The sequence below is a fragment of the Phaethon aethereus genome, assembly GCF_964289735.1.
Source record: "Phaethon aethereus genome assembly, chromosome: 1".
Taxonomy (NCBI): domain Eukaryota; kingdom Metazoa; phylum Chordata; class Aves; order Phaethontiformes; family Phaethontidae; genus Phaethon; species Phaethon aethereus.
The window spans coordinates 210,765,379-210,793,100 of NC_138575.1; the positions used below are offsets into that span (position 1 = coordinate 210,765,379).

Below are 27,722 nucleotides of genomic sequence, written 5' to 3' on the forward strand. Positions count from 1 at the left end.
TTCATCATCATAGTTCTTGACGCAGCCAGATGCAGGGGGAAAAAGGACTCTAATTTCATAAAGCCAGGAAAAGCTTGAAAGGCTAATTTAAAGAATACCTGGAAACAAATTCCAATCTGGATTACCCAAAGCACAGTAATCCAGAGTTTCAAGGAATCAGTGAATTTAGCCCTATCAATGATACACAGGAAATTTTTAGAGGGAATGCTTGTTTTTGAGACAAGATGAATGAGTAGGAAACTGGCTTTTTCAAAATAATGTGTGTAGAATAAATGTCTCTCTTGCTAGGGCTGCAAGCCAGCAGTTTCCACCTTTCAAAAGTAATTAAAATAGTACTTCTTTACCCACCCCCAAAAATCTCCACTTTCTCCTTACTTTTTCTCCCCCAGTTTTCTTTAAAAATTTGGGAGAAAATGGTGTCTTCACTAACCGTCGTTTAAGTTGAAAAAAAGAGAAGGGTCTGAGTATGTAAGCAGGTGTGAAGTCTTTTCAAGGTGTGAAACTCTGTAATTTTATCTTTGGCAGCATGAATAATCGCATTTGTTGGAAACACTGCCCGCCACAGGCGAGTGGAGCTTTACAGAAGCTGCTGAGCATGAAGATCTGCAAAGCCAGACCAGGCAGCCTTGGAAAGTTCTCTCCCTATGATTTTAGTTTCCCTGAAGAAAACTCCCCACCACCTTACAAACTATGAAGGCATCACAGCCCTCCATCAATACTGGGGTGTCTCTGGGGATCCAGTGACAGCCCCGGGGCTGCTGGCATTTTGCACCAATGCAGGGATCCGGCAGAGCTCACCCAGTTTCTCACTGGCCACTCGTGTCCCCACGGCCCGTGGGGCTGTGCTGTGCGATGGGGTGGGACCCAGCCGTCCACGTCCGGGGAAGGAGGCAGCGGCGGGCCAGAAGAGCTCAGTGCTTTTGTCCGTCTGGGTGCTGCTGTCTTTGCTGCCCGTTTTCGCATGGGAGGCTGCCGGCATTGGGACAGGCATGCAGGACAAGGAGGGCAGCGGAGGAGGCAGTGAGGGGCCTGATGGGTGGTCATGGTGCTCCTTCCCCAAGAGTAGCCCTGAAAACACATAGAGGTCAGTTACATCCCAGCTCGAACGTAAGTGCTGTGCCTCTGTCCCACCCCAGAGCTACAAGGCACTGGTCTGGATATGTCTCCAGCCCTTTAGCTTGGCTTAGCTTTTTCCCTTGATACCTCCTGTTGCTCTTCTCTCAACATCCACATGGTACTTTTGTACAAAAGCAGCCTTCTAAGAGCAGCTGCCCTTTCCTGCATCCCCTTCTGCACACCCATCCCAGTGGTACCTAAACCTGGCACAGCCTTGCATGCCTCCGCAGCCCTCATCCCATGCAGCCCCACACCATAGTCCTGCATTCATTTTCCCATTTAGCTGCCACATCGCATCATACACTCCTGCCCAAAAGGATGCTCATTCTCTTGTTTAACCAGGCTTTTTTTCTAGACCAGATCTGTTATTTACTTGCACAAAGCTGCAAATGTCATCTGCTTGTGCCTGAGAGGCTTTCCCTCAACTATGGCTTTCTATAATCAGTACAGAATGACTTAATATGATTAAAAACATAATTAAGACACAATGCAAGGTTAAAAAAATTACTACTTTTTTACTTCATCACAAGGACACATGTTCCTCCCATGGAAAGTGCTCTAGTAATGAGCCATCGGGGTAACGTGTGCTAGAGCCAGGGGCACTTTTGCTAGGCTCAAGCAGAAGAATTAGGACAAAGTAATGGATGAGCCAAAGCTTAACCGAAAACGCAGCTCACCTATGCTTCCCTTCCAGATCTTCTCTTCCTTCTTCTCCTCAGCTATCTGGTTGCTGGTGAGCGAGGTCTGGCGCGAATGTGTGCCCGTAGAAGCAGCGATGGAGGGGACGGACCGAGCCGGTCGCAGGCTGGCACTGTCGGCTTTCCCAGGGTCCTTCCGTGACCGTTGCTGAAGGACCTTGATCATGGCATCCTTCTCAATTATTTTGGCATGGAGATTCTTTATTCTGACAAAATATGAATGCTCTGCTTACAGGAATGGAAAAAGCATTTATATGGGCAGCTCTCCCCACCCTGGGGCAGCAGGATGTGTCCCTGGGTATGTGCCCTGCTGCTCTGTCCCCTCCAGTTTTGAGTAACTTGGAAAGGCAGCTCCCACCAGTTCCTCTGAGGGATAACCATGCACCTCGAAACAGGCAGTGTTTCCAGCTATTAAGCCAAAACTGGGAACTCTTTTCTGCAAGGTTAACTGAACCCATCTATTGCTCTGGCTTTACCAACACAGCAGGAGCAATGAGGGCAGTATCCTGACTGAGCTGTGGATTGCTACCTTCACCAGGATACCACCACACAGGCAATTTCCACCCCTGTGATACACTGGGGCCAAATCTGGAAACACTCCTTTGGCAGGCTGAGTTAACCCCATGATTTGGGTCTGTCGTCAGCTGGAGTAAAGACCTGCTGAAGCGAGAGGAAAGGTTCCCTCTGGTTTCTCTAGCAGTTGGACTTGGGCTCTTGCTTCTCCCTCACTGCTGCAGAAACGATTAGCACATGGTGTTCAGAGCTGAGAAAAACTCACTACTTCTCTCATACAGATGCCAAAGACTCTCAAATCACAAAAAAATAGGATTATCTGAGACTTTTATCCAGGAATGATTATCACCAAATCATACTGCAAGAGTCATAAACTATCTTTTAAAAAAAAAATTGTATACGTACATGACAGTCAGATGACTATATCTTGACTGTGATGAACAATATACAGTCTAATGCAGCTGCATTTTATGTTGTGAAGCCATGAACGCTAAAATACTGCATCTGGAAAACCTATACATACAAGGGAGATAACTAGTAACTTCATGCTGGCATTAGTTTTCACAATCAGATTCTAATTTGCAATGAAAACACAAGATCCTAATCTATCATTAATGAAGCTAATGGCACAACTCCATTACTTCACTGGAAGCAGGATTAGCTTGCATCTGTGAGTAGGAAACAAAAAACAAACCCAGTAAAAACAATCATTGATATTTTCCACAAGCAACAAGTACACCATTTTATAAAAGTGTCTGCAGACCAGTGATTTTGTGGGGAAGCCAGCACTGAAAAACAGATTTTGAATAGTTTTTCAGTAAAAATCTAGAGGAACTCACAAACTTTCTCAAGGTGTTTTTCCTCATCAAAAGGCCACTTTTCACCAGGAAAAAAGTCTACACTAAAAATGCTGCCCAAGTCTAGCGCTTGTTTAACTACACAGTCACATGACCACTTGTGTGCTGAAAATGGAGAAGGATTTGCACCAACGAACTCTTGCTGACTGCCTGTGCCCAAAACAGTTTATTTTAGATCTTCTACTACTTGCAAATGCATCATTTTTGGTGCTAAATTTTGCAGGTTTGTTCCTAAATACCAGTGTGACAGTCACACAACTCGGCTGTGGGAACCTTAGTGTGTCTAGAAAGAAATACACAGGCAAGGAGCAAAGAGCGAGGCAAAGGCAAGTGCTTGTGTTGCTCATTATGTAGGAGTGGGATTACAACTTCAGCTTTTACGACCAGATGCTCTTGTTTCCAGAGGGGGATTTTCATCAAGATTAAACAAGCATTCAGCTTCCTCGCATGCCAACCTACTTTTAATAGTGGAACAGCTTCTGTTTTGTAAGAAGGACATTTTTGACACAGAGAGGTTTAATGGGAAGGTAAGGAGGAAGTTATCTAATGACAACCTTTAATCCCTGTTTTAATGCTGAAGAGCAAAACTAAGTCAAACTTTCCAGGTGTGTGTGAAGGAACAGAAGGGCATCCCAGTTTGTCTGAACCCATACCAAACCCCACCACAAGCAGGTATGGCATGACAGCCCCTTACGTGTACTCCATGTCCTGGCAGCGCCGGTTGGCTTGCACGATCTCCTCCTCCTCCTGCCAGCCCCGCACCTCCAGCGCGCTCTCGCCATAGCTGCCGTTGCGTGAGTGGCTCGGGGCCGAGGCGTCCCTAGCAAAGTGGTTCAAGACGGTGAGTTGGCCTCCTGAGACTGTAAGGGCAGCTTTTGCAAGTGAGATTGGTCCTTGCAAAGAAAACCCCAAACCCACATTCAAAGACCAAGCTAGCGATGGCTGCCTGTCAAGTGGATGGCTATCTGGCATTGCGTTGTCTTCCTGCAGGCTACTCTTGGCTTGGGTTTAGTCATTAACACCATTAATTAACTGGGCTGATGGAACAGAGAGCACAATAAAATCATGGGTGACCCCCACGGGGCTAACAACTGTCCTGAAGGACAGGGTTGGACATCAGAGGGACCTCCTCAGTGGGGAAATGGTCCCAAGGCAACAAGACTACATCGGGGAAATGGTCCCAGCTCAGCAAGACTACATTGCAAACAAGAAACAAAATTGTACACTTTGGAAGGTGAAAAATAGCACAGGAATTTCTGCCTAGACTGGAGTACAAAAGAAAACGATCATCCTGAGTCACACGCTTAACCGCATTTCAAAGGGAAATTTTATTCTAGGATGTTTTGATGTTTTCGGGGGATTTGGCTTCTAAGAAACTGGGGCAAGAAGTTAATTATCCCGTCCTCCTCATTGCTGGCAAACGTCGCTGCAGTGCCTTGTGTGGCTTTTGGGTACCACGCTTTGACACAGACAAACTGGAGAGAGCCCAGACAAATGCAGGAGGAATGGGAAGGGGTTCGCACTAGGACACGTGAGGAATGGCTGAAGGAAGTAAGTTAGTTCAGGGCAGGGAAGGTACAACAGGGGTATCTGTCTTCCAGTATTTACAAGGCTGTTACAATGTCAACAGTGATCTGTTGTTCATCATGTACACCTGGGAAAGACAAGAATCAATTGAGGTAATTTGCAGTAAAGAGGTTTAGCTTAGCTATCAGGAAAACCTTTTTAATTTGAAGCTTAATGATGCGGTGAAACAGGGGACTGACTGAGGCCACAAAATTTCCCTCATTGCAGGTTTTTAAAACTAGGTTAAACAACCTCGTTGCAGACTGTAGGATGGATGCAGCCATATACCAACAGTCCTTGCTCACTCCCTCGGTGCAGCTGGCAGCCCAGAACTGCCATTGAGACTGCTGCTTGAGTCTGGTGCCTGGATGTGATAAACTTTTGGACCTGGTCAGAAGGGTAAATCCTGCCTTCACCAACTATTGTATCTCACTGGCATGACACCATGGAGAGGTGCATTAACCCTGGTGGTGCAACCCAGCAGGCAAAGGCAAGCAAAACCCAGCCTTAAGAAAATATCCATTCCTTATTATTCCCCCATGCTTTCCACGGTGAGGAGAGCTGCCCACCTACAGCAAGGACATCTTACCTCTCTGTTGCAGCTGTGGCCGCGGCATTCATGGCGAAGTGCCTGATGGTACTCTCCTCCAGGTACTTCTGCTCCCACTTGGTCATGTCGGCTTCCAGGGCCAGGATCCTCTCCTCCTTCTCCCGCACCAGCTCCATCAGGGCTGGGGCATTGTGCTCCGGGAGGCTGCTCGCCTGGTAGCTGCCTTGCCTCTGCCGGTGGAAACAGTGACAGGTTTTCACCCTCTGCCAAGTACGGCAGCTGCTGACCCTTTTTTCCCCACTTCTCTGGAGCATGCAAAGACATCCCCATGTCTTTTGACAGAGGCAGGTGGAAACCTCAGGCTAAACCCCTTAGGTTGCAAGGGGACAGGTAGGCTGACCATGAGGGCAACCCCAGCACGCGCTTCTTGGGACCATGCTGACAGAAAGCATGGGTCTGGCTGCTCCCTGATGTGCAGGGATTTTGTTGATACCCCAAGGCAAGGGAAAAGGTAGGAAAAAAAGCTGGTAGGAAAAAGAAGCAATGAAGCTTTAAAAGATATTTTTCTTGGTGGGTCTTAATCCCACGGCTGGGCAGTGCTCAGTATGGACAGGCAATGATTACCAAAGGGTTTATATATAAAAGCAGGAAAAAAAGTGACATGTAGCCTAGCTACATGTAACCTATTTAAAACAGCAGCTGGGAAAATATCCCGGACATGGATTTATGCCTGTCTCTTCTGGGACATTAGTTCTCATGTGCCCTCAGGAGATGCTTTCTGCAGTGCAGCAGGTAACTTTCCGACCAGAGGGGCAGAAGATCCCCAGGCGCTGCGAGGTGACTTCCATGGGATGTTGACAAGCAGCAATGGGTGCATAACCCTTTGCATCTACACTGTGAGAACACCTACCCAGGCAGAATTTATCCTGCCCAGTTACAGGCAATTAGTTAAAGCACCTAAGTGGCTTGGGTAGCTGCTGGTAGAGAGTGAAGGAGGATGGAGATCCAGCCCTTAGCTCAATGGAGGTTGGTGGGATGAGCCCACGCCAGGAAGGACAGGCACAAAGCTCTGTGAGAAGTCAGCAGAAGTAAATGGCTTTTTCACTAAAAAATGCAAGAGATGTGTTACACTCCACAGTGCACAGGGTTGTTTTAAAGGGGAAACCGTGTCTTGGGAGCACCAGCTTCTCATCCGTGATACACCACAAACTTCCACCGGCAAAGTGGTTCCCTGGTGCGGTACCAGCAGACTGGAGCGAGGGCTGCAGCAGCTGCTTCCATTTTCCAAACTACATTTCCTCCTTCCAGACACTTATCTCCTGCTTACGGGAAACTAGAGATAGCAGGGGAGCACTGCAGCCTTTGCCTGTGGTGCGGTAACAACGTGTTTGGAAGCTGCTTTCTGGAAGAGTGCAATACGGAGTAACCCTTAGGAACAACGGCTGCAAGTCTTCTCCTGCAAAAAGCAACACTTCCACTTCAAATATTGTCAAATCCTTGGCAGGAAGGTAATATTTTGGAAGTACAGCCCTAGTCTATAAATGGCATCTTGGGACATCGCAGGTGCCCGTCATCTTCATTTTCAGTCAAAACCTCTGCCAGCCATGCATGCTCAGCCTGCAACGCTAAGTCAAAGGGAGTTTTATTTTTGGTCCTAGCTCATGCATTAGCGATAATGAAGATTTGCCATTTGGACTTGGCTACCAACAAGCCAAGAACAGAGAATACTCTGGCTCACTGTCTCCTTGTATGCTGCGTCTGTTCTGCTGACTCAGTAAAAAGGAGAAAAAAAGCTCTTTTTTTCTCCACGATGAGAAAATGTTTCAGTAGATATAACTTCGATAACTCAGAGAAGACAGCTCTGAAGTAGAAACTTGGGGCATTTTGATGCAACATGATTCACTGCAGCATTGTGGGTCATAAAACAAAAAGTATAAATAATAACAGTAAAAAATACCCCAAGGTCTCCTCTCAAAGCTGATAGCTGAGACAGGAAGTTACAGTAGCTTCCTTCTTAAAACTTATTAGAGGGAACTGGTGCAGGCATTTGAGAACTATGGCAAACCAAAATCCAGTTGCTTATTACAGTGCCAAAAAAATTTAAAAATTAAGCAATTGGTAAGCTACAGAGGAATTTTCTGCCAAAATAGGCAGATGTAGCCTGAACTCCCAAGACAAGGACTTCATCAGCAGTCTGTCCCTGTTACTTAATATATCCGTTTGTCCCTATATTCCAGCCTAGAGAACAAAACCTTTCCTAGTTCTAGTTTTATCTTCACTTGAATTTTAATTGTATTTTTCTGAAATGTTCTTTCATTTATGCCAGCATTAGCACGTCATACCCCACATAATTCTTTTTTAAATTGGAGGAGAGCAGGCTAAAGGGCAATTGAGAAGGGCTACTGGAAGAAGACAGGAACAGCAATCCCATGGTGGACAGGGCAAGAAAGACTTAATGCACTTACACAGCAGCAAGGAAGAGCCAAGACAGATGGGAAGGGGCTCCAGGGAGCAGTAGTGAGAGCAATGCCGTTGGAGGGGTGCTAGGGGACCTGCCCTGCCCTGGGGCTGCCAGCAAGGGGAAGATCCTCTCAGGTCTGGCCACCTCGTGACTTTGCAAACCGCTGATAATTGGCCATAGAGTTATTTCCCAGCCGCATCTCGCCGGCAGGATCAGACCCTCTGCTTTCTGGCAGCACAGGCTCTGCGTAACAGCTGCTTTGGTTTCCACTAATGGCTCATAAATAAGGAAGGGTTATTGTAGCAGATGTGTTTCTTGAAAGAGAGACGAGTGAGTCCTTCAAGAGTTACAAGAGCATCATGCTTTGCTGATATTGCTGGTTTTCCCCCAAGTGGTGGCTGGATACACTTAGTACATCTGCTCGCTGGTGCCCGTGCATTCAGCACTCTGTGCCAGCTGTAACCTGGAAATCCTCCCTTCAACCTCCTCATGCTTTTTTTTTTTTCTTTTTCACAGATGACTGGACTCTGGGAAGTGGGGATGGAGGAGGAATAACAATGGAATAACTGTGCATAAAACACAAACATAACACTATCCCTCTGATGACACAGCTGCCAAAAAAACAAGGGGACATACACAGAAATGCAAACCTACGCTTCTAGCCCATTCTGGACTAGACTGATATTTAAATAATTTATTGTCTGAAAATGTCTCAAGATCTGTTGTGGACAGAGGTTTCTGTGAACTAAGTACATCAGCTTGGCCCAGAACAAAGCCCAAGCCCTTGCTCCCACCTAATCACATGTCATCCCACCTTGCTTTGTCAATGAATGACCAGCCAAAATCTGTGGGCTAAATCTCACACCCACATGTACTGCACCTCCTCTTTCAGTGCACAACCTGTGATTACCGGAGAGAAACCTGGAAGGATGTTTTCCCCCCAGTAGGTATGGGGGAACATATGGGGGCAGAGCCCCACCTACCCTTGGGCAGGGGGCCGGGACCTCCCAGCCCCACAGCAGGCAAGGCTCGGCTGTGTCCAGCAGCCCCACTGCAGAGCTCCCCCACTCTCTGCTGAAGAACAGGATTAGAATCATAGAGTGGCTTGGGTTGGAAGCGACCTTCAAAGATCATCTAAGTCCAACCCTCCTGTCATGGGCAAGGAAATTCTGCTAGATCAGGTGGCTCAAAGCACCATTCCAACCTGACCTTGAATGCTTCCAATGATGGGGCATCCACAACCCCATCCAAAGGAAATGCTTAGGTGGAAAGCCCAACAACCTGAACCCAAAAGCAAGGTAGCACCTGGCAGGGCTGCAAGCGACTGACCCCCTTTAAAAGCAACACTGAAGGCCCCACACAGACCATCCTGTCCTCACCTGCTGCATCCGCAGCGAGTCCAGCTCCCGCTCCAGGCGTGTGCGCAGCCGCCGCTCCATCTGCTCCCTCTTCTCGCAGGCTGCCTGCAGCTGCGTCAGCGCCTGCTGCAGCTTCTCTACTTTCTCCACATAGGCCTGCTTCCTGCGCAGCTGCAAGGAATAGGGAGTCAGCAGTGCTGGGGGGCACCGCACCCCCACCCTGAGCCTCCAGGACCCCCAAGCACTTGCAGGTGCGCATTGGGTGCAGGCATGGCTTTGGACATTTGCTTCGCAGAGCTTCTCCAGGGGAAGGATGGTGCCCCTTTAATGGGCCTGGAAAGAGCACAGCAGGCATCGCTGGGGCGGCTCTACACCTTTCGGAGGGAACGCTGCTCAGATCTTCTGCCCATTGTAGATCTGCTAGCCATGAAACCCCGTGGCCAGTTCTAAGCAAGAGACATCAGGCTGATGGATACTCTTTGGGCAACCACACAGGCTGGCCTCAGCTAAGAGGAATCCCAGTGGTTTTGATCAACTGGTGACACTTGGCACATTGTTTGCACCCAAAGAGAGTCTTTTGTTGAACCCTGCGTATCTGCTCAACACAGGTGGAGCAAGCGGAGTGGCAGCAGCCAGAAGTGCTCCACCTGCTCTATCCTGCTCACGGGCTTGGCCATGCTGATGTATAGATGTGCTAAAGGCCCTCCTTATGTATATAATGCAATTATGATGTATATAATACAATTACTGAAGGGCTAAACATGACACAAGTATTTAGCAATACAGGGTTTTATGGCCAGAGATTGCTCAAGCAGTGTACCCAAAAAGGGATTTGCAAGTGGACTGCAGATATTCAGGGTGCTTAATGGCTATCCTCACTTCTTCTGGTCTCCTACAACGCCACTGGGCACTCAGTGACACCGCAGGGTATCATGATTGGCAGCAGCTGGCACTCTTGAGAGCCCTCGGGAAGAGGACACACTGGTCATGCTGGGCATCAGCTGCACTGGGCGCTGCGATGGGCGGCAAAGCTTGTGCTGAAACTTTACCCCAACCAAAACCTGACACTGAGAAGGAATAAGCTTATGGAGGCCAGGCACACCTGGGTGTCCGTGAGCAGTCCCAGACCCTGGAGAGCATGGATACTGACCCGAAAACTCACCCATGGGGCTGTGGCAGCGGGGGCTGCCTGCTCTCCCCATGGGCTGCAGTCCCAGCCTCAGGAAACACAGTTCTCCCTCAACCTTTTGTCATCAATTTTCTCCTCGTGAGCATGACTAAATTCACATTTCTAAAGATACCTGCCTTGTAGTAGAGAAAGCAACAATGCACAGAAACTGAAGCTACAAATCCCAGAAGACCTCGATGAACCCCCAAAGACCCCAAAACACTCTCAACTTAACTCCCTGACTCGGAAAGGGAGGGTGAATAGGTTTGCATGCTGGATCACGTAGACTCTGCCAAGCCTCAGTTGGACCCCATCTGCAGCCTGGGGGTTAATAGGGCATGCTCAAGGTCATTGCCATGATTGCTAAGATCCTCTTTAGGACTCTAGTCTCCCTCATTTATTTGTACACTTGTTTGAAATCTGAAGTTTTTCAGAAGCAAAACCGGAAGCAGAAAAATGCATTAACCCCAGTTGACACTAGGGAATGAGATAAATAAGAGGGGCTGGAGAGGTGCTGTGAGCTGGCAAGGCCAGGGCCAAATGATATCCTAGTGCCTACCTTATGATATAGGAGCTATAGCTACAAAATATCTGTGTCTAAATATCTAGGGGATGTAGTGAGAAGTTTGCTGCCTTCTTCCCAGGCGTGTGGAGCAAATAAACACCAGTGCTGGGTTCCCTCAGCAACGTGGGGCTCCCCTTCATGCAGAGTCCTCTGCTTAGCCCAGGACTTCCATGCTGCAAAGAAGGCTTTTTTCACTTGTGTGATGCTGGATTCACCTAAGTTTCTTCCCACTGATTACAATGTTATTAAAATAACTTTTTTTTTAAATTCCTCTTCTACCATCCTAAATCCATCCATGTCAGAAGTGAAGTGAAATACAGGCTTGTTCACAGCAAAAGCAAAGCTTGGCCTAAACAAACCTCCCCAGCCAGAGCCAACAACTGGCAGTGTGACATCCCTAGCTCTGCTGTAATCCAGGCTAAATCTTACGGCTCCTGGGGCTTTCCATGAAAATTAATGAGATTATAATCCCCACTAGTCTCTGGCAGCAGCACGAAGACTGCATTCCTCGGGAGCTCACGACTTGGCAAGACAGACACAGCAGTGGCTTCCTGCTGAATGTGCTATTTTGGCAGTAGGAAGGTGCCTGTGCCACCTCCCAGCTGCACCAGTGTGGATCGGAGAGGGGAAGGGGGCTCCCCCAGGGTCCCTCCTCAGCAGCAGACCGCATCCACTCCCCCACGTCCTGCAGAATGCTGGAGGGTCCATCTGTATCACAGCAGCCGGAATTTGGCTTTGCAGCAGCCCTCTAAGCCTCAGGGTTCACACATTCGCACATAAGTGTACTTCTGCCCACGTGGGTGAGGTGATACACATGCATCCACTGCCTTAGAAAACAAATTGGAGATATGCAACAAGACAATTCCCACATTCATACATTTATAGGGAAGTTCTTGAGCCAGTTCTGACTTTCCTATCCTGCCTGTAGATTCATAAGCAAAAAATTCACCCACGCTTTTAAAAATGAAGAACAAAATGTTGTACTTTAAATTAATGGGCTTGTCAGTGAAGTATGCATCCATAAGGGAGGGGGACTGCAATCAGAAATACATGACACTAAGCTCCACTACCTCACAGACACACAGGCTCAACAAAAAAAGCTGGATGGCACATAGAGAAGTACCAGTCCATCCTCTCATTGCAAGGTAGGATCAACTCTACCTAAAAACTGGCACATGTCTGTACAATCTGTTTACAAAACCCTCCAGGGGTAGGGACTCCACAACCTCCCCATGCAAACTACTTCACGGCTTATTTTCCTTTACTGCCAAAAACTTTTACCCTAATGCCTAATCTGGCTTTCTCTTACCCAATTTAAGCAAATTACTTCTTGTTCTGTTTCCAAATTGTGATCTACTAGAGCAAGAAGCATTTAATGAAACAATTCACATATTCACAAGATCAGCAAACTTGCCTGAACACTGCCCTTGTCACAGGGATTAGGAAAATAAAGAGGAAGAAGAGCTAAGGCTAAAAGGGGATGATCCAAGCAAATACATCTGCGTAAAGATGAGTGGGTCTTGGAAAAATATCTGCACTAGGAGCTACAGAATATCTATGCTATAGATATAAGAATTAAGTTAAAGACTGTAAGAGATGGAGAATCCACTATCAGCCTAAGCAGGTTTTTCCAGTGTTAATTACTCTCTTTACTTCCAACCCAGTTTGCTCAGCTTCAGCCCCCAAACACTGCATCTCATTATTTCTTCTTATGTTAAAGAGCAATGTTTAATTTGGCTGACAGCAATCCCTTCTTCATGTTCATGTGCACGGACTGGAGCTCAGCCACCTCTTCACTTTAATTGTTCACAGCAAAGAACAGCTTCTGGGACCAAAATAAATTCTACAGCTGTATTCTGAACCCTCTCCAATTATTCATTCTTCTATCCAAAGCATGGACCAGACACATGATTCCAGCAGCAGTCTCCTAAATGACATGTGATAATACCACCTACATATTTTCGAATTAAATGCTTTTACTAGCAAGCACTCAGGATAATGTAGATTTACATAGTACACTATCTTATGTTAATTCAACTTAGTAGCTACTGCTTATTTCTCAAACCTTGATTTAAAAAGCTTTTAAACCTAATTACATTCTGGTGGTAGAAGAAATCTGGGTGGATTTACAAAGCAGTGCATGAGGTAGAGCTCCGTTGATAATAACAGTCATTTTCATTTGAGTGATTTTGTGTTTCCTTCATTATATTCCAAATTACAGTAAAAATCCCTGGTTTAAGATGAAGGTTCAAAACTTCAACAATGTCTGATGCATATATATCAAATTGAGGTCCAGAAACACTGGCGACTGTTGAAAAGGTGATGAAACAGGCCAAAAGCAAGGGAAAGGGAACATGGGAGCTTGGGCACATTGCCGGTAGCCACAGATGAACTGCACTTCACCCAAGCTGCAGGACACTGGACACTGCCTTGAACAATTAAAACATGGCAGCTGGGACAAAATTCATTCAGAGTCCCTCTAGAATGAAAAAAACAGTTAAACACTACCAGGGCAATGTAGGTTTGCTCAGGCTGAGGGCTCTGACAGACAGACTCTGGCAAATACCATTGCATCGCCTTCATAGTTGTCACCTCTGAGATCTACCGCACCTTAGGCAGGAGGTTACCACCTCCACAAGATCTACCATGCCCTGGGCAGGAGGTTAGCAGTTCTCTAGAGGGGAACATTTGCCCTCTCCTCAGCTCCACCAGTCCACAACCCAGGCTCCTAGCTCCGATCCCCAGCAGAGGCACATTTCTGTTGGATGACTAGACTAGAAACTGGCAACTGCAAAGCTCTTTGAGACAGAGCCTTAAGGCTGCAAACGTATTTACTACAGCCCAGCAGGCACAGGGTAGCTTCTTACACCACCTGCCTTAGAAATCTGTGTTTATGCTTCTGCTGTCTTTACTGGTGTGTATTCAGTAAGTCAATGTTACCTGCCAATACCACACTGACAGTCTGTGGAGCAGCCAGGAGCTAAATGTATTTCTTCCCATCCCCTGCATGATGCCGTGACTGTAGGAGCAGGTGTTACCACCTAAAACATTCCTTTATTCAGCCACTTTGTAATGAAATGCAAATAGAAAACCTCCAGTTGCCTTTAAGGCAAACAGTGTCAAGTGAATTATGTAGAGATTAAAGGTACACTAGCTCCTACAGCTACCCCAAAGGGACTGCCCCAAATACAGTAGGATAGTGAGCAGGCTTTAGTCTAACTAACAAAGGAGCAGCTAAACTTAACTTGATCCTCTTCTTGCTACTGAATGTATCCACCAGAGGCAATGCATTTTTTAAAATGTTTCCAAATAGGAAGTCAGAATGAGCTAACGGTCAGAACAAAACAGCAATGCCTTCAGCACTCACATACAGTACCTTAAATCTTCCAGACTTCTAAGTAACCATTAGTTAGCCTAACAGGGGGTCTGTCATGCTGGATACCCTGATAAAAAACACTGAAATATCCCTGAGGTCAATTCAACCTTCATCTTTCCAAGACTGCACTTAAGTTACTTACAGGTATTTGAGAAAAGACCTTCCCTGCTCCTCCCAAGACCCCTTGCACCCGTGCACACAGCGGACTCCTGTGGATGCACCCCTAGCGCAGCCCTGGGGAGGGTGCAGGAGGGAAATGAGGCACTGAAGGGGAACAGACTTGCTCAAGATCATGCCACCAGTCTGTGCCAGAGTCTGAACCTCTACCCAAGCCTCCTAGGGTAGACGTTCACCAATAACCTGCCCACTCAGTAAATATTATGTTTCTTTTATTCCTCATAAAACATTCTCCCTCTTTATTGGTCCCATGGAGGAAGACCATTTTAGGGCCAAAAAGGCCTCTTTTGACAGTCCTGTCTGATCAGCTAGAATGCATAGATTTTCAAATAGTTATTAAATCCACACCTCCTAACAGAAGGTCCTTAAGGAACACAATAAATTGAGATTTAGAGATCTCCAATAATGGAGAACTGTCAACATCACTCTTAGTTATAGTTAAAAATGAGCATTATTTCTACTTTGAATTTGTCTAGCTTCAGCTTCCAGCTACTAGATGTTCTTCTGTATTTGTCTGTCAGTTCAAAAAGCCCTCTGTTCCTGGGATTTCTCTCCCCATCTGAATATCTATTTTCACTATCAGGCTTATAGGATCATTGCTTAAAGATCTCTTGGGAGTTTTGCACAGACAGCACTTCTTGGGTCCCATGGTACCATAGACTTTTTTCAGCTCTCAAATAAAATCTGTAGCTCTTTGTACCTCTAAATCCTAGACAATCTGCTTCCAGCCAGATCAGACAGACATTTAAAGACCACTGTTTAGACGTGAAGTTACTGAGCCCTGCATTGCTGTGCTGCTGGGCACATCTCAAAAGCCCGGATTCTTTGGGGAGAAATGGGACACACCAACACCACATGTATGTATTGCAGTCCCAAGTCAGTGAGTAGTCAGCTTTTTATTTGATATTTCTGTTAAGCCCTACCATTACCTCTGCCATCAGCTAGTCAAGTTTGGTGATGATCCTGATTACATGTTGCAGGCTCTGCTCTGAAAGCGTTTACGGTTGTGGTCTCCTGTGCTTGCTTGTTTGGCTCAGTATTGTATAACTATGAATTTTCTTTATGGGAGGGCAGGAAGACCTGCCACACCATGGCTAGAAGAGATTCAGGACTTGTATGGAGAAAGCCCTAACCATGAGCCACCGCTAGCCTCAAAAGCAGAGAAATTATGCCCATGCCTCACCTCCTCTTCCAGTTTGATGACCTTGGCTTGCGCATTGTTTAGGGCCTGATCGAGGATTTCAATGTGCCTCCGCTGGTCCTCATTGGCAGAGCGCACAGCTGCCAGCTCCATCTCCAACTTCTCCTTCTCCTTCAAGTGCTCTTTGTCTGCAAGAAAGACAAGAACAAGAGCCGCTCACAGGCCCTGGGCCATGCACCAGAGGTAAGCTGCCACCTCCTTAGAAAAGCAAAAATTACATGAAGCAGCAGCAAGTGGGGCCATTACAACACAGTGCTGAGACACAGTAGGCAAGGAGTTTCTACTGCCAAGGCTTAGCCCCTCAATGCCCAGTCTTACACGAGTGCCAGCAGCAGAGACGAGGGGCACCTTGGGCTGCATCTGCACTAGCAGAGCCTGTGGGCCTGAGCACTACCTCACAATTGTCCATTCTGCTGAACTACTGGCACATTCCCCAGCAAAATTTTGGCTTGCTCCAGCTACTCCTTTCCCACACATTGTCCAGGCCCCGCTTGAGAACAGCCTACAGCAAGGACTGTTCAGAGCTGCCAGCTTGGAAGCTGCTGCCCTTCTCTAAGAGGCAAGAAACCTCAGCCCCATGGATGTGGGCTGTGCTGTGCCCAGTCCATTTTATTTGCAAGGATGGAGAACATGAGATACGGAACATGTGAAGAAACCAAATAATAAACACAGATCTGTGCTGGACAGCCTGAAAGAGGAAAGAGAGGAATGCAATAAGGATGAGTAAGAGAGGAGGCATCTGAACGGGCTTTAGCTGGCCATACAGAGAAAAGGGGGTCCTGGGAGGCATTTCAACTCTCAGGGGCCCTGGGTGACTTTCCAGTCCTGCACGATCTAAGGGTCCAGCCATCAGTGCTCCCCTCCTGTTAAGCACTTTAACGCATCAGGCGCAAGACTAAAAACATGCAGATAACCTCTGTGATGAAAAATCATACCTTTTTTGGATAAGACTTAAAACATCATTTAAAAATAAAAATGGCTAAATTCAGTCGGATTTGTTCACTTCTTTTTCTTTGGCAATAAATTGCAGGCCCACCATTGACTTTGCTAGCAAGCTGCCTGAGGAAAGGCTCAGCTCCATCCACTTCTGCCCTGACAGTGCTGAGAAGCCATTTCAGGGAACACGTGCATCACAGGCCGATCGCTGGATCCCCAACATCGGACTGTAAACAGTTAGTGATTGGAGGGAGCAGAGGATGGAGGTTCTGCTCACTGAAATCTGAGATTTCAAAATCTGGCCTTCGTTCTGAATGACAACAAATATAGAGCACTTGGCAAGCCTCCAGGAAAGAAAATTTCCTCCAAAAATTAATTTGGTGTCAATTAAATGTTGTTTTATTTTTTGACTGTTTAGGCACAGCATTACAGAATTTATTATTTTTTAACTGAAGTGAAAAGTTGCTCCAGAAATATTGAAACACAGAAAATCTGCCCCTAATATGCAGCCCATCCCACTCAAGCATGACCACTCAAATTGGAAGCCCCACCATCCACCTACTGCCAAGGAGGGTCAGGAAACTTCACGTGACAAAAACCAGCCTGGTTCAGACCTGAGCTGCCCCCAGAAGGGCCTTATTCTTCCTTAATTACAGGAAGGATGAGAACACATTTAATTTACACACCATTGGTAGGTCCCTGCAGCAAGGTGAGGTGCGTATGAGCTGAGCCATGTGGAACAAGGCACAAGTGGCTGAGGTGAGCCCAAACCCACGCGGCTGTCTTCCCATTTATCTTAAAAGAAGGAATTCAGCACCTCACCAAAACATTCCCTGGCAGCAACACGGGCACATTGGCTTCTGGAAAGCCCATGAGCAAAGCCCAGTGAGTGCTGGGCACACCTCGCCACCGACTGCCACCACAAGCCATCTTGGTATGACGAGGCCTTAATCTTCTCGTATCAGCAAAGAATTTCATATTGGACATGCAGGTCTCTTCCTTCAACGCAAAGACATTTACTTCAATCAGGTGCACTAGAAGGAACATCAATATCTATTGTACAAAAGTATAATATCTACTGTACAATATCAATATCTACTGTACAAAAAGCTAATTTCATTAGAGGGTGAAGAAGCTGAAAGATGAATGCGATCTCAGCCCTGTGGCACTCCACTGTCTCATGCTGGGCCCATACTTGCTGTGATCCAGATTTGAAACACATGTTATAGGAGGACAGCACATAGAGAAACAGGACTCAGGACCTTCACTTTCAACTTTCACTCGAGGAACTCAAAGCACTCAGTTTGCTCTTCTGCTTTATGTTTTCTATGCCCTGCTAAAAGGAGGACAAGATTATGCTGTACTCAAACTGAACACTGAACCCACTAGAAAGCTGACGAGAAAAATTTACTTAACAGCTCTCAACACTTCTGCACGTCAGCTTCTCCCTGCAAAATGCTGGAGGCACATTTTATAAGTACTTTCTGGTATTGCGCTGATTTTTAGTAAAAAAGGTCTTTGTTGAACATACCTTAAATTCTCTTCAAGTACAGACAGGTATCCTTAAAGTCTAAAAATACTGTTTTACTATGCTACACTTGCATGTACCTTCTGCCCAGGCATGTGCTTTTTACCTAACAGAGTCCAGCTAATAACTATTTCTGGTTATTTCTGGTGGGTCACTGCAACATACCATTACTGAACAGTCGCCAAAAGGCTTCTCTGATGTAGTCTACAGTTGTAATCTCACAACTTTCCACCCACTGCCTTGGACTGTTGTACCTCAACACACTGAGGACATTACACTGATACTCTGTGGCTGGGTAGAAGAGGAGATAAAGCCAAAAACCTACTTTGGTGCTTCGTAAACAGGCTTTTTGAGTTGTCAAGCTGGGTAGGTACACCAAGAGGAGACCAGTCTTGACCCTGCTTTGAAGCAGAAACATTAGACAGAAAGATACACTCAATCACTGCCACTCCTTCACTATGCTCAGATGTGATCCCCAGCTTTTCACACAGACCTCGTGCTTACAAAAGGTTTTGATTTGATCAGTCTTGAAAGAAAAACAAGAAACTTTTTTTTAACGTACTGTTTACCTATATCAGTTGAATGTGTGCCCTCAAAGTCACCCATAACTAAACACTACATTATAGACAGCACAGGTCTAGCCTGTATGCTTCACGAGGAGCAGCTGCATTAACCCCTGCATCCCGGCCAAATGCCAAAAGATCTCACTGCAATCTTGTCCTCCTGCAATTTCCCTCACAAATGGCACATTCCCAACAGCCCTCTGGAGTTTGGACCATGTCAACACTGAGGAAAGGCTGAGAAGCTGCTGCAAGTTGTGCTTGAAGTCTCTAAGTCCGTTTTCTCACGTGGTGGGTTAACAGGGATTCTGCACTGGCATTAATAATTATGATAAATTGTAATGTATGTAATAAATGGTTCAGTACATGGTTACTTGTGGTCACCGACCTAAGCAGGGATGCAGAAATGTTTGATGCTCTCTTGTCAGAGGAAATCACTGAATATCCATCGAAACTCGTGATGGCTTTCCTTACCCTACAAAGTATCGCAGGCAGCTTAAGCTTCTGATTTACAGTTAGGACGTTTCCATTTGCATGTCATGAAGTACCAGTCAGGGGAGAATTTGACCTTCACACGTTGAAAACTGAAAACAGATTTCCCACCCCCCTTCCCTTCAGAGGGCAGGGGGAAGTCATGCAGAACAGATGCATTTTTCTATACAACACCATTTCCTCAGGATGCTTCTCCCTGCACAGGTGCCCTTGGCTCTGGGTGCAGGGGGCAGTGGCTCATGACCTCCCTGCATGCAGCTCATGGCTGTGAAACGAGAGGGCAAGGAGGTCCCTTTCACTCAACCCTGAAACTTCTGCCTCTGCCCTGTCTATTTCCTGTCTTAATATCAAATGGCTCTTAGTCTGCCCAAAACCCCACTCTCAGAAACATCTACTGTGAGCATTTTCTTTGGTTGGATTCATTTGATGGGAATATTTCTTTGCCTGGTATATTTGGGACAGAGATACATGCACAAGTCGTATGCAGCACATCCACTGCACGATCCCACAAAGCATGAGGCCCTACCAACACACTGCCAAAACTGTCTACACATCCCCACTAGTGGATGCAGAGCCACGTGGATGGGCACAGACCTCAATCTGGCTCTGACACCTGAAAAAAACAGCCCCTTGGAGGAACCCCTGCTCTGACACAATGTGTGTTAAGTCCAGAAAACCCAGAAAAACACACAAAATTCTCAGACTCTACCAAAACAAATTTTTCCCGTGACGTGCTGTATCATAAGCTTTCTCTCTGTCCTGTGCCCTTGAAACCAGCCTCAGTCTTCCTGTCTCTCACCTTCTACGGCATCTCTGAGCCCCCTCCTGCCTGGCTCTTCCCTAACCTGTATGGGCCCGTACACCTTCATCAGTCACTGCTTCCTGACTTTCCTTAAAAAAACCTTTTTCACTAACAAAACTAATAGGCTGTGAGGTCTCTCCTGCCCCCGATACAACAGTAGCATTTTTCTTAGGCACAAATGCCTAGCACTTAATACTTTGAGGTATGCAGCCTGGCTTTGCCTATTATTATAACAAAGAATAAGAGTTTTTGTCACCTCTGGTCTCCATCTCAGAGTGCACGACTGCTCTGCGCTGTCACACTGCTAATGGAGAGCTCTGCGAGGAACTGAGAAATGATCCCTGCACGTCCTGCCTTGCCAGACTTCTTTTTCGGGGAGTTTTTCCTATTACTGGAGTTTTACCACAGTATTAAGTTTGCGTTCGCAGTAGTACCAAAGATGAGTGTTAAGAAAATCTCAAGAGTTTTATCTTTCCTTCTTCATCTCATCATGAGACTGGCTAAAAGATGGTAACTTTTAGGAATCTGCTGATGTTGGAGTCTTTTTATATAACTTGGGTTGGTGATGTTAAGAGTCATGGTTTCAGGCTCTTTTCCATAAACATAGGGACTAGAAATCTGGTTTTGCTTTCCTAATGAAAACTAAGATTTGCATTTACTAATCTGACTTAATAAGCTACTACCCTTAAGAAAAAAACAAACACGAATTTCACGACAAAATTGCAACAGCTGATGGGAGCACATGTAGGTACCATTTTTTCTCCTCTTCTAAAAATGACTATTTCAGTCTCAGTACACAAATGTACACACGTCAGCTAAAACAAGCTGTACCGTCTCTCCTTTCAGTTTTCTACCTGAGCATCCTATCAAAAGATGTGAGGAGAGTACAGACTGTGCTTGCAAAATGCCCAGGTTGGCAGTGGGGTGCAACCCCGGTCATGGTCTACCCCTGGGGAAGACTCAGAAACGTCAGTGTATAAATGCAGTCAGCAACAGAGGATTTCCAAGCAAAATGTTTTATGGGCTCTCAGGGGTGTTTTAGGCTGATACCCTGATATTGAGGTCATTACTGCACGTGCCCCAGCAGCTCAACGAACATGACTGAAGAGAATCTGCTTTACATGTGCCTATTTTTCTATTCTTGGAAGCACTCTGCATGCATTATTAACATTTAGCTCTCTGGCCTAGCCAGGAGACACTCCAAGCATCCAGTCCGTCTTATGTGATAGGATCCAAAAAGCTATATTTGTTTGTAAGCTGTGAATTGATAGCAGTAATAACCTGAGTGCACAGCGCAAAGTTTTATTGCTAGATATTTATCAGTAAAAGCACAGAGTGTGTTTATGAGCTGGAAAATGACTTGAATTGAGTCTATCCTGGGGATTTAACTCCCCCTTGTAGCTACCAGTACATTGGAACACTGCCAGGCTGTCTCTACATGAAGACCCCAGTCTGCAATTTGCACTGTGCAACTTACCCCATTTGAACTCTTCCCAAGGATGACAAGACTTACATAGCAATGCTATTTTCTTAACAGATCATCCCCTTGGATTCTCAGCAGTATCTACATGCCCTCGTGGCACCTGCTAATATGGCAGAGCTAACAGAATCATGGAAAAGATCATTAGATTCTCTTCTGGTTTGTGCATGCATGCACCAAATTATCAGTGAAGTTGCCATGCAGGCATCGTCACTGCTGGTGGGAGCTAGGAGAAGGCTCTCCTGCACTTGGAGCAGCTGGTGGACATTGCAGCACTGTCAGTGAGACACCCTGAGTGGTATCAAACCACTCCAGTGGCCAACTCTCCACCTAAGGATTTGCAGTTGCAGCTCATCTTCCACGGAAACTCTTGGTGCAATAAATAAAACAGAAGGATCAGTTGTAAACAGCATTTAGCTTCAATGGGATTTAAGCCCACAAGGTACTGCACAGCTCCCAGGTGGTCTCAAACCCTTCTGGAAGCCTGCTGAAGATGCTCAGGATGATGAGAGGCCATGTGCTGTCATGCAGCATCCAGCTGCTTGGGTTTGGCCAGTCACATCGAGCCATTAGCACATGGCAGGGAAATGCTGCAGGACTGCACTCAGTCATTACAAGAACCTAAAACTTGACAGGAATGGATGTTTTTCACAGTGGTAAAAGTGGAAAAATCCTTGTCTCTTCCATCCTTTGTGAAAAGGAGGGTCCAGCTCTGCTCTGCCTCCTTTTAGTCAAACCCTGTCACTGACAAGAAGTCAGCAGAGGTTGCTCTGGGCTTACCCCAGCCAAGAGAAGAATCTGGCTTCTCTAAAAAGTGTGCATCTCCAGAGATGATCCCTACAAGCAACACTTCACAATTTCAGATAAATATTTATCAAAAATAAGCTAAGTTGTGTTACCATTAACTCCCACTGCCTGGTTCTGGTGCTCAGAGAGAAAAACAAACAGCCTAAACAATCCAGTCTGCAGCTTAAAGAGTATGTAACAAATTAGCTGAGTAAAAGCAAGACATAAGGACAACAACAATGAATAGCAAAGTATTCAGCTCCACTCCAGCATGTATATATGTGTGCATATATATATATATATATGCACCTTCAAAACAGATTAGCACAGTACTCACTCTGAGTTACATAAAGGCCCTCTGTTGACTTATCCTCATGCCCATCGAAGTCTCTGCTGGCTAGCTGCCTGTTGGCCGTCTCCAGTCGTTCTGCAAAAACAGGAAATACTTTAAGTATAAATATATGTATATAAAATTGTAGGCCAACCAAGAAAATAAGATGCATGCCAGCAGCAGTATAAATAGACTTTCTGAAGGAGGACATTAAAATGGAGGCTGACAGAGATGAGGCCTTTGACCTCTTCCATGAAGCTGTGTTGTTCAGATTTACAGAAACTGGGGGAAAAGCCTCTGCCATCCGTTGCTGACGTGTCTGAGCAGTTCATCTCTCATGCTGTCCAAAATGTGTAAGGCATCTGCAATCTGAATGACCCAGCTTTGCAAGGGGATGGGTGCCTTCCCGCAGTGCAGCACAGCCCTGGTGCAGCAAGATGCCCCGGGTGAAGGCAGTCCCCAGCCTGGTGACACCGACCCTCGGGGACACCCTGGGAAAGGAGCAGTTTTCTGCAGCAGGGGACAGAGTCCCCTGGGAAGGGCTTGCCTTCAGGTGCTCCCCTCCTCCAAAAAGACCATCCAGTCCCCTTGCACTGTTGGAAAAAGCAAGAGCCAGCTTGCAGAAGGCATCTCACTACCCAAAGACATATCAAGTACTCCCATCAGGCACCTGGACAAGCAATAGCTCAAAGTCAGTCATAGTCAAAGGCACCATCAAAAGCTGACTCTCATATTTTGCCACAGGGTTTCTTTGCAACTGGGGGCATGACAACAGTTTTGTCTTATGCCAATGAGCAGGGCCTGATTTCTTAAGAGGTTTACCTAAAACATGTGCGAACCCACTCCTCTAAAGCCTGCTACTCTGGAGCTTGTGAGAAATGGAACATCATGTCAACTGGGGGAAAAAGCTCTATACAAGCAAGCGTTACATACCACGGAGATCCCTGTTGAAGTCATGAAGTCTCCTAATTTCTCCTTCAAGTTTGTTTCTCATCGCTTTGTCCAGAGACTCCCTCTTAGTGGTGGTCTTAACCAGGCCCTCATAAGCTTCTGAAATCCTCTGAATTTCTATTTCAAACTGAAAGGAGAGAGAGCTCCCATTAAATCCCAGCAGGAATGCATCCCATCCCAGAGTTTGCCCAGCACGTTTCAATGGGGTGCAGGGGTCAGGGCAATGCCTGAGCCAAGTGCTACACCAGCTACCAGCTCTACAATAACCATTCTCCCCAGTGGAGGATGGTGCAAAGCCCCAATGGTGCTGGAGGCTGCTGTAGCAGGGAACGATTACTGGATCCGGGCAAATGGAGATGCACAATAACCCGCCCATAATCCAGGAGGAAGCAGTTAAGGACATGTTAAACCACCTGGACACCCACAAGTCTATGGGCCCTGATGGGATCCACCCGAGAGTAACTGAGAGAGCTGGCAGAGGAGCTTGCCAAGCCACTCTCCATCATTTATCAGCAGTCCTGGTTAACAGGGCAGGTCCCAGAAGACTGGAGGCTTGCCAATGTGACACCCATCTACAAGAAAGGCTGGATGGAGGATCCTGGGAACTACAGGCCTGTCAGCCTGACCTCCGTACCAGGGAAGATCATGGAGCTGTTCGTCTTGAGAGTGCTCAAAGGGCATGTGCAGGACAACCAAGGGATCAGGTCCAGCCAGCATGGGTTCATGAAAGGCAGGTCCTGCTTGACCAACCTGATCTCCTTCTATGACCAGGTGACCCGCCTAGTGGATGAGGGAAAGACTGTGGACGTTGTCTACCTGGACTTTAGTAAAGCCTTTGACAGCGTCTCCCACAGCATTCTCCTGGAGAAACTGGCAGCTCATGGCTTAGATGGGTGTACTCTTCGCTGGGTGAGGAACTGGCTGGATGGCCAAGCCCAGAGAGTTGTGGTGAATGGCGTTAAATCCGGCTAGCGGCCAGTCACAAGCGGTGTTCCCCACGGCTCAGTTCTGGGGCCAGTCTTGTTCAATATCTTTATTGACAATCTGGATGAGGGGATCAAGTGCTCCCTCAGTAAGTTTGCAGATGACACCAAGCTGGGTGGGAGTGTTGATCTGCTGGAGGGTAGGAGGGCTCTGCAGAGGGATCTGGACAGGCTGGATCGATGGGCAGAGGTCAGCTGCATGAGGTTTAATAAGGCCAAGCGCAGGGTCCTGCACTTCGGTCACAACAACCCCATGCAACACTACAGGCTTGGGGAGGAGTGGCTGGAGAGCTGCCCAGCGGAAAGGGACCTGGGGGTGCTGGTTGACAGCCAGCTGAACATGAGCCAGCAGCATGCCCAGGTGGCCAAGAAGGCCAACAGCATCCTGGCCTATATCAGAAATAGCATGGCCAGCAGGAGCAGGGAAGTGATTGTGCCCCTGTACTTGGCACTGGGGAGGCCGCACCTCGAATCCTGTGTTCAGTTTTGGGCCACTCACTACAAGAAGGATGCTGAGGTGCTGGAGCGTGTCCAAAGAAGGGCAACAAAGCTGGTGAGGGGTCTGGAGCACAAGTCTTATGAGGAGCAGCTGAGGGAACTGTGGTTGTTCAGTCTGGAGAAGAGGAGGCTGAGGAGAGACCTTATTGCTCTCTACAACTACCTGAAAGGGGGTTGTGGCGACGAGGGTGTTGGTCTCTTCTCCCAGGTAACCAGCGATAGGACAAGAGGAAATGGCCTCAAGTTGCACCAAGGGAGGTTTAGATTGGATATTAGGAAAAATTTCTTCACCGAGAGGGTGGTCAAACACTGGAACAGGCTGCCCAGGGAGGTGGTGGAGTTGCCATCTCTGGAAGTGTTCAAAAAACATGTGGATGTGGTGCTTCAGGACACGGTTTAGGGAACATGATGGCGCTGGATTAATGGTTGGACGTGATGATCTTGAAGGTCCTTTCCAACCTTAGAAATAAAATAAAGAAATGCCCTGTGGGGCAGCTCACCATGCCACAACACCCTGCTGGCATCTCCCAAATGAGCTCGGGCTGGGCTGGGCTTCACATAACTGCTCAGTTCCCTTCACTTTACGACCAAGGTGCTAGAACACCATCCAAGAGGAGAAGCAAAGGAAATGGAGTATTTATGTGGACTGTATTCTTTCCCATAAAAGGTTTTAGGAGGCAAAATTTATTATTCCTTCATATCCTTGATCCAAAACTTAGCTGTAAGCTCTGCATGCCACCAGGAATGCTTTAGGCTCAGCTCTGACCTCATGTCAGTCTTAAAACTATTGTGGGCTGCTCCTTTCCATCCTTGCCCAAAGACTGCTCTATACAAAAAGAAATTATAACAGACCAAACCAATCGTTTTGGGTTTTCAATCTTCTTAACTTCATCTTCTTGAAATCTGGCAAACTGCAGGAAAAGCATGCAGAGGAAGCCCTCAGCAGTGAACTTGCATCTTAAGACCAGAAACCAAAATACTGACAGGAGGATAGTCCCAGGCAGAGTTTTGCTGTTCAGGTCAATCCCATTCAGCTCTTTTAATAAGCTAGTGTCTTGTTAGGTGCTTTGCTGAAATCATTGCTGCAGGAATGATCAACACTGATGTGGGAGTCTGCTCCTGCATGCCGAGCCCTTGCGTTTGCAGAGAAAAGCTTGATAATGTGCACAGGCTGGAAAATGAAGAGATATATATAGCCTCCCACATACCTTTCTAAATCTGGTGCTTTTTTAGCCTCTTGAATTGTGGGTGGGACAGATTTGTTATTTGTGAAGCCAAGGTGCAAGCCCACTTCCACTTGCTCTGGAGGTAGGCCCTTCTTCAGGGCTCATTAAGCTTTAGGTGTAATCTGCCAGCTGCAGCATTTACAGAATAAAACCTCCAAGGATGCTGAAGCTGTCACCCCACTGCCTGCACAGGAACCTGCAGCCAGGCTCCAGCAGCCTGGACCTGTGCTTCCCATGACACCAGGGCCACTCCAAACACATTTCCCATGACACAGCACCTCCAAACCACTCACCGAGGAAAGCCCGGCAGTGCCGTGATGGGGAAACCCGGTTAACTTCCCCAATTTCTGCTTTCAGCTCGCTCAGGAACAAAAGCTGAAAAAAGTGGCAATGTGCAAAGCCCATGCTGTGGCCCCTGTGACACCAGCAGCTTTGGATTGCTGGGTATCACATCACCTATCTCACACCACTGGTGAACTAACAGCTCACAGGTATTTCACATACATACAAGCCACTCCCCTACATGCATGACATTAAAATGTACCATATGTAGACTAGTTCTCAGCTGACAATTCTCCACAGCTCCAAGAAGAGGATGACCTATTGAACTGGCTGTATCTCACGCCATGGCAACTCTTTCTTGGTTGAACTATAAACTTAGATTATTCTGACTTTTCCATTTTGTTTTTTTTAAAGCAGGAGCTCGAGGAAGCCCCGTTACATTTTCCCTAACCACATCTAGAAAAGCAGGTCCTTCTTCCTCACCCAGACACCAAGCATGTTCCCATCACGAGGACAGCACACTCGGAGGAATGCTGCATAAATCCAAACCTGTTTGAAATTCAGATTGAACCTTACTGTGGTTCAAAAAAAGTCAGTGAGTTTATTTTTCCTCATATGCATGGAAATGCAAGCTTGTACAAAGCCTCATCAAAAAGTCTGAACTTTTTTGAGAAAATCATCTCGAGTACTGTGTGCAGTTCTGGGCCCCACAATTTAAGAAGGCTGTGAAGAACCTTGAATGAGCCCAGAGGAGGGCAACAAAGCTGGTGGAAGGGCTGGAAGGGATGTCCTATACAGAGCGGCTGAGGACACTGGGTTTGTCTAGTTTGGAGCAAAGGAGACTAAGGGGCGACCTCATTGCTCTCTACAGCTTTCTGAGGAGGTGGAGAGGGAGGTGCTGATCTCTTCTCTCTGGGATCAAGTGACAGGACACATAGGGATGGTTCAAAGCTTCATCAGGGGAGGTTTAGACTGGACATTAGGAAGCATTTCTTTACGGAGAGGGTGGTCAAACACTGGAACAGGTTTCCTAGACAGGTGGTCCATACCTCAAGCCTGTCTGTCTGTAAGAGGTATTTGGACAATGAATGCCCTTAACAACATGCTTTAACTTGGTCAGCCCTGAAGTGGTCGGGCAGTTGGACTAGATGATCATTGTAGGCCCCTTCCACCTGAAATAGTCTAGTCACTATGACTGTCACTATGACCTACAATCAAAAATCTGTTTCATGTGAATTTTCCAGAATCAAGATGACATGTT

General features: G+C 46.7%; 1 protein-coding gene across 3 annotated transcripts in view; it reads right to left on the reverse strand.

Annotated features, from left to right (window-relative positions):
- The window catches only part of AMOTL1 (angiomotin like 1), a gene marked incomplete at both ends in the record, with an annotated part of 71,808 nt that overhangs the window by 640 nt on the left and 43,446 nt on the right, over positions 1-27,722 (reverse strand). For 2 of the 3 annotated variants that reach the window (XM_082007156.1, XM_082007157.1), the window contains 8 exons: positions 799-1,068; positions 1,794-2,020; positions 3,879-4,004; positions 5,340-5,530; positions 9,141-9,290; positions 15,589-15,734; positions 22,528-22,617; positions 23,455-23,599. In XM_082007156.1, the coding sequence (XP_081863282.1) occupies positions 799-1,068; positions 1,794-2,020; positions 3,879-4,004; positions 5,340-5,530; positions 9,141-9,290; positions 15,589-15,734; positions 22,528-22,617; positions 23,455-23,599 (1,345 nt within the window). The remainder of the gene's footprint in view (positions 1-798; positions 1,069-1,793; positions 2,021-3,878; positions 4,005-5,339; positions 5,531-9,140; positions 9,291-15,588; positions 15,735-22,527; positions 22,618-23,454; positions 23,600-27,722) is intronic. The other variant, XM_082007158.1, reaches the window with a different exon arrangement.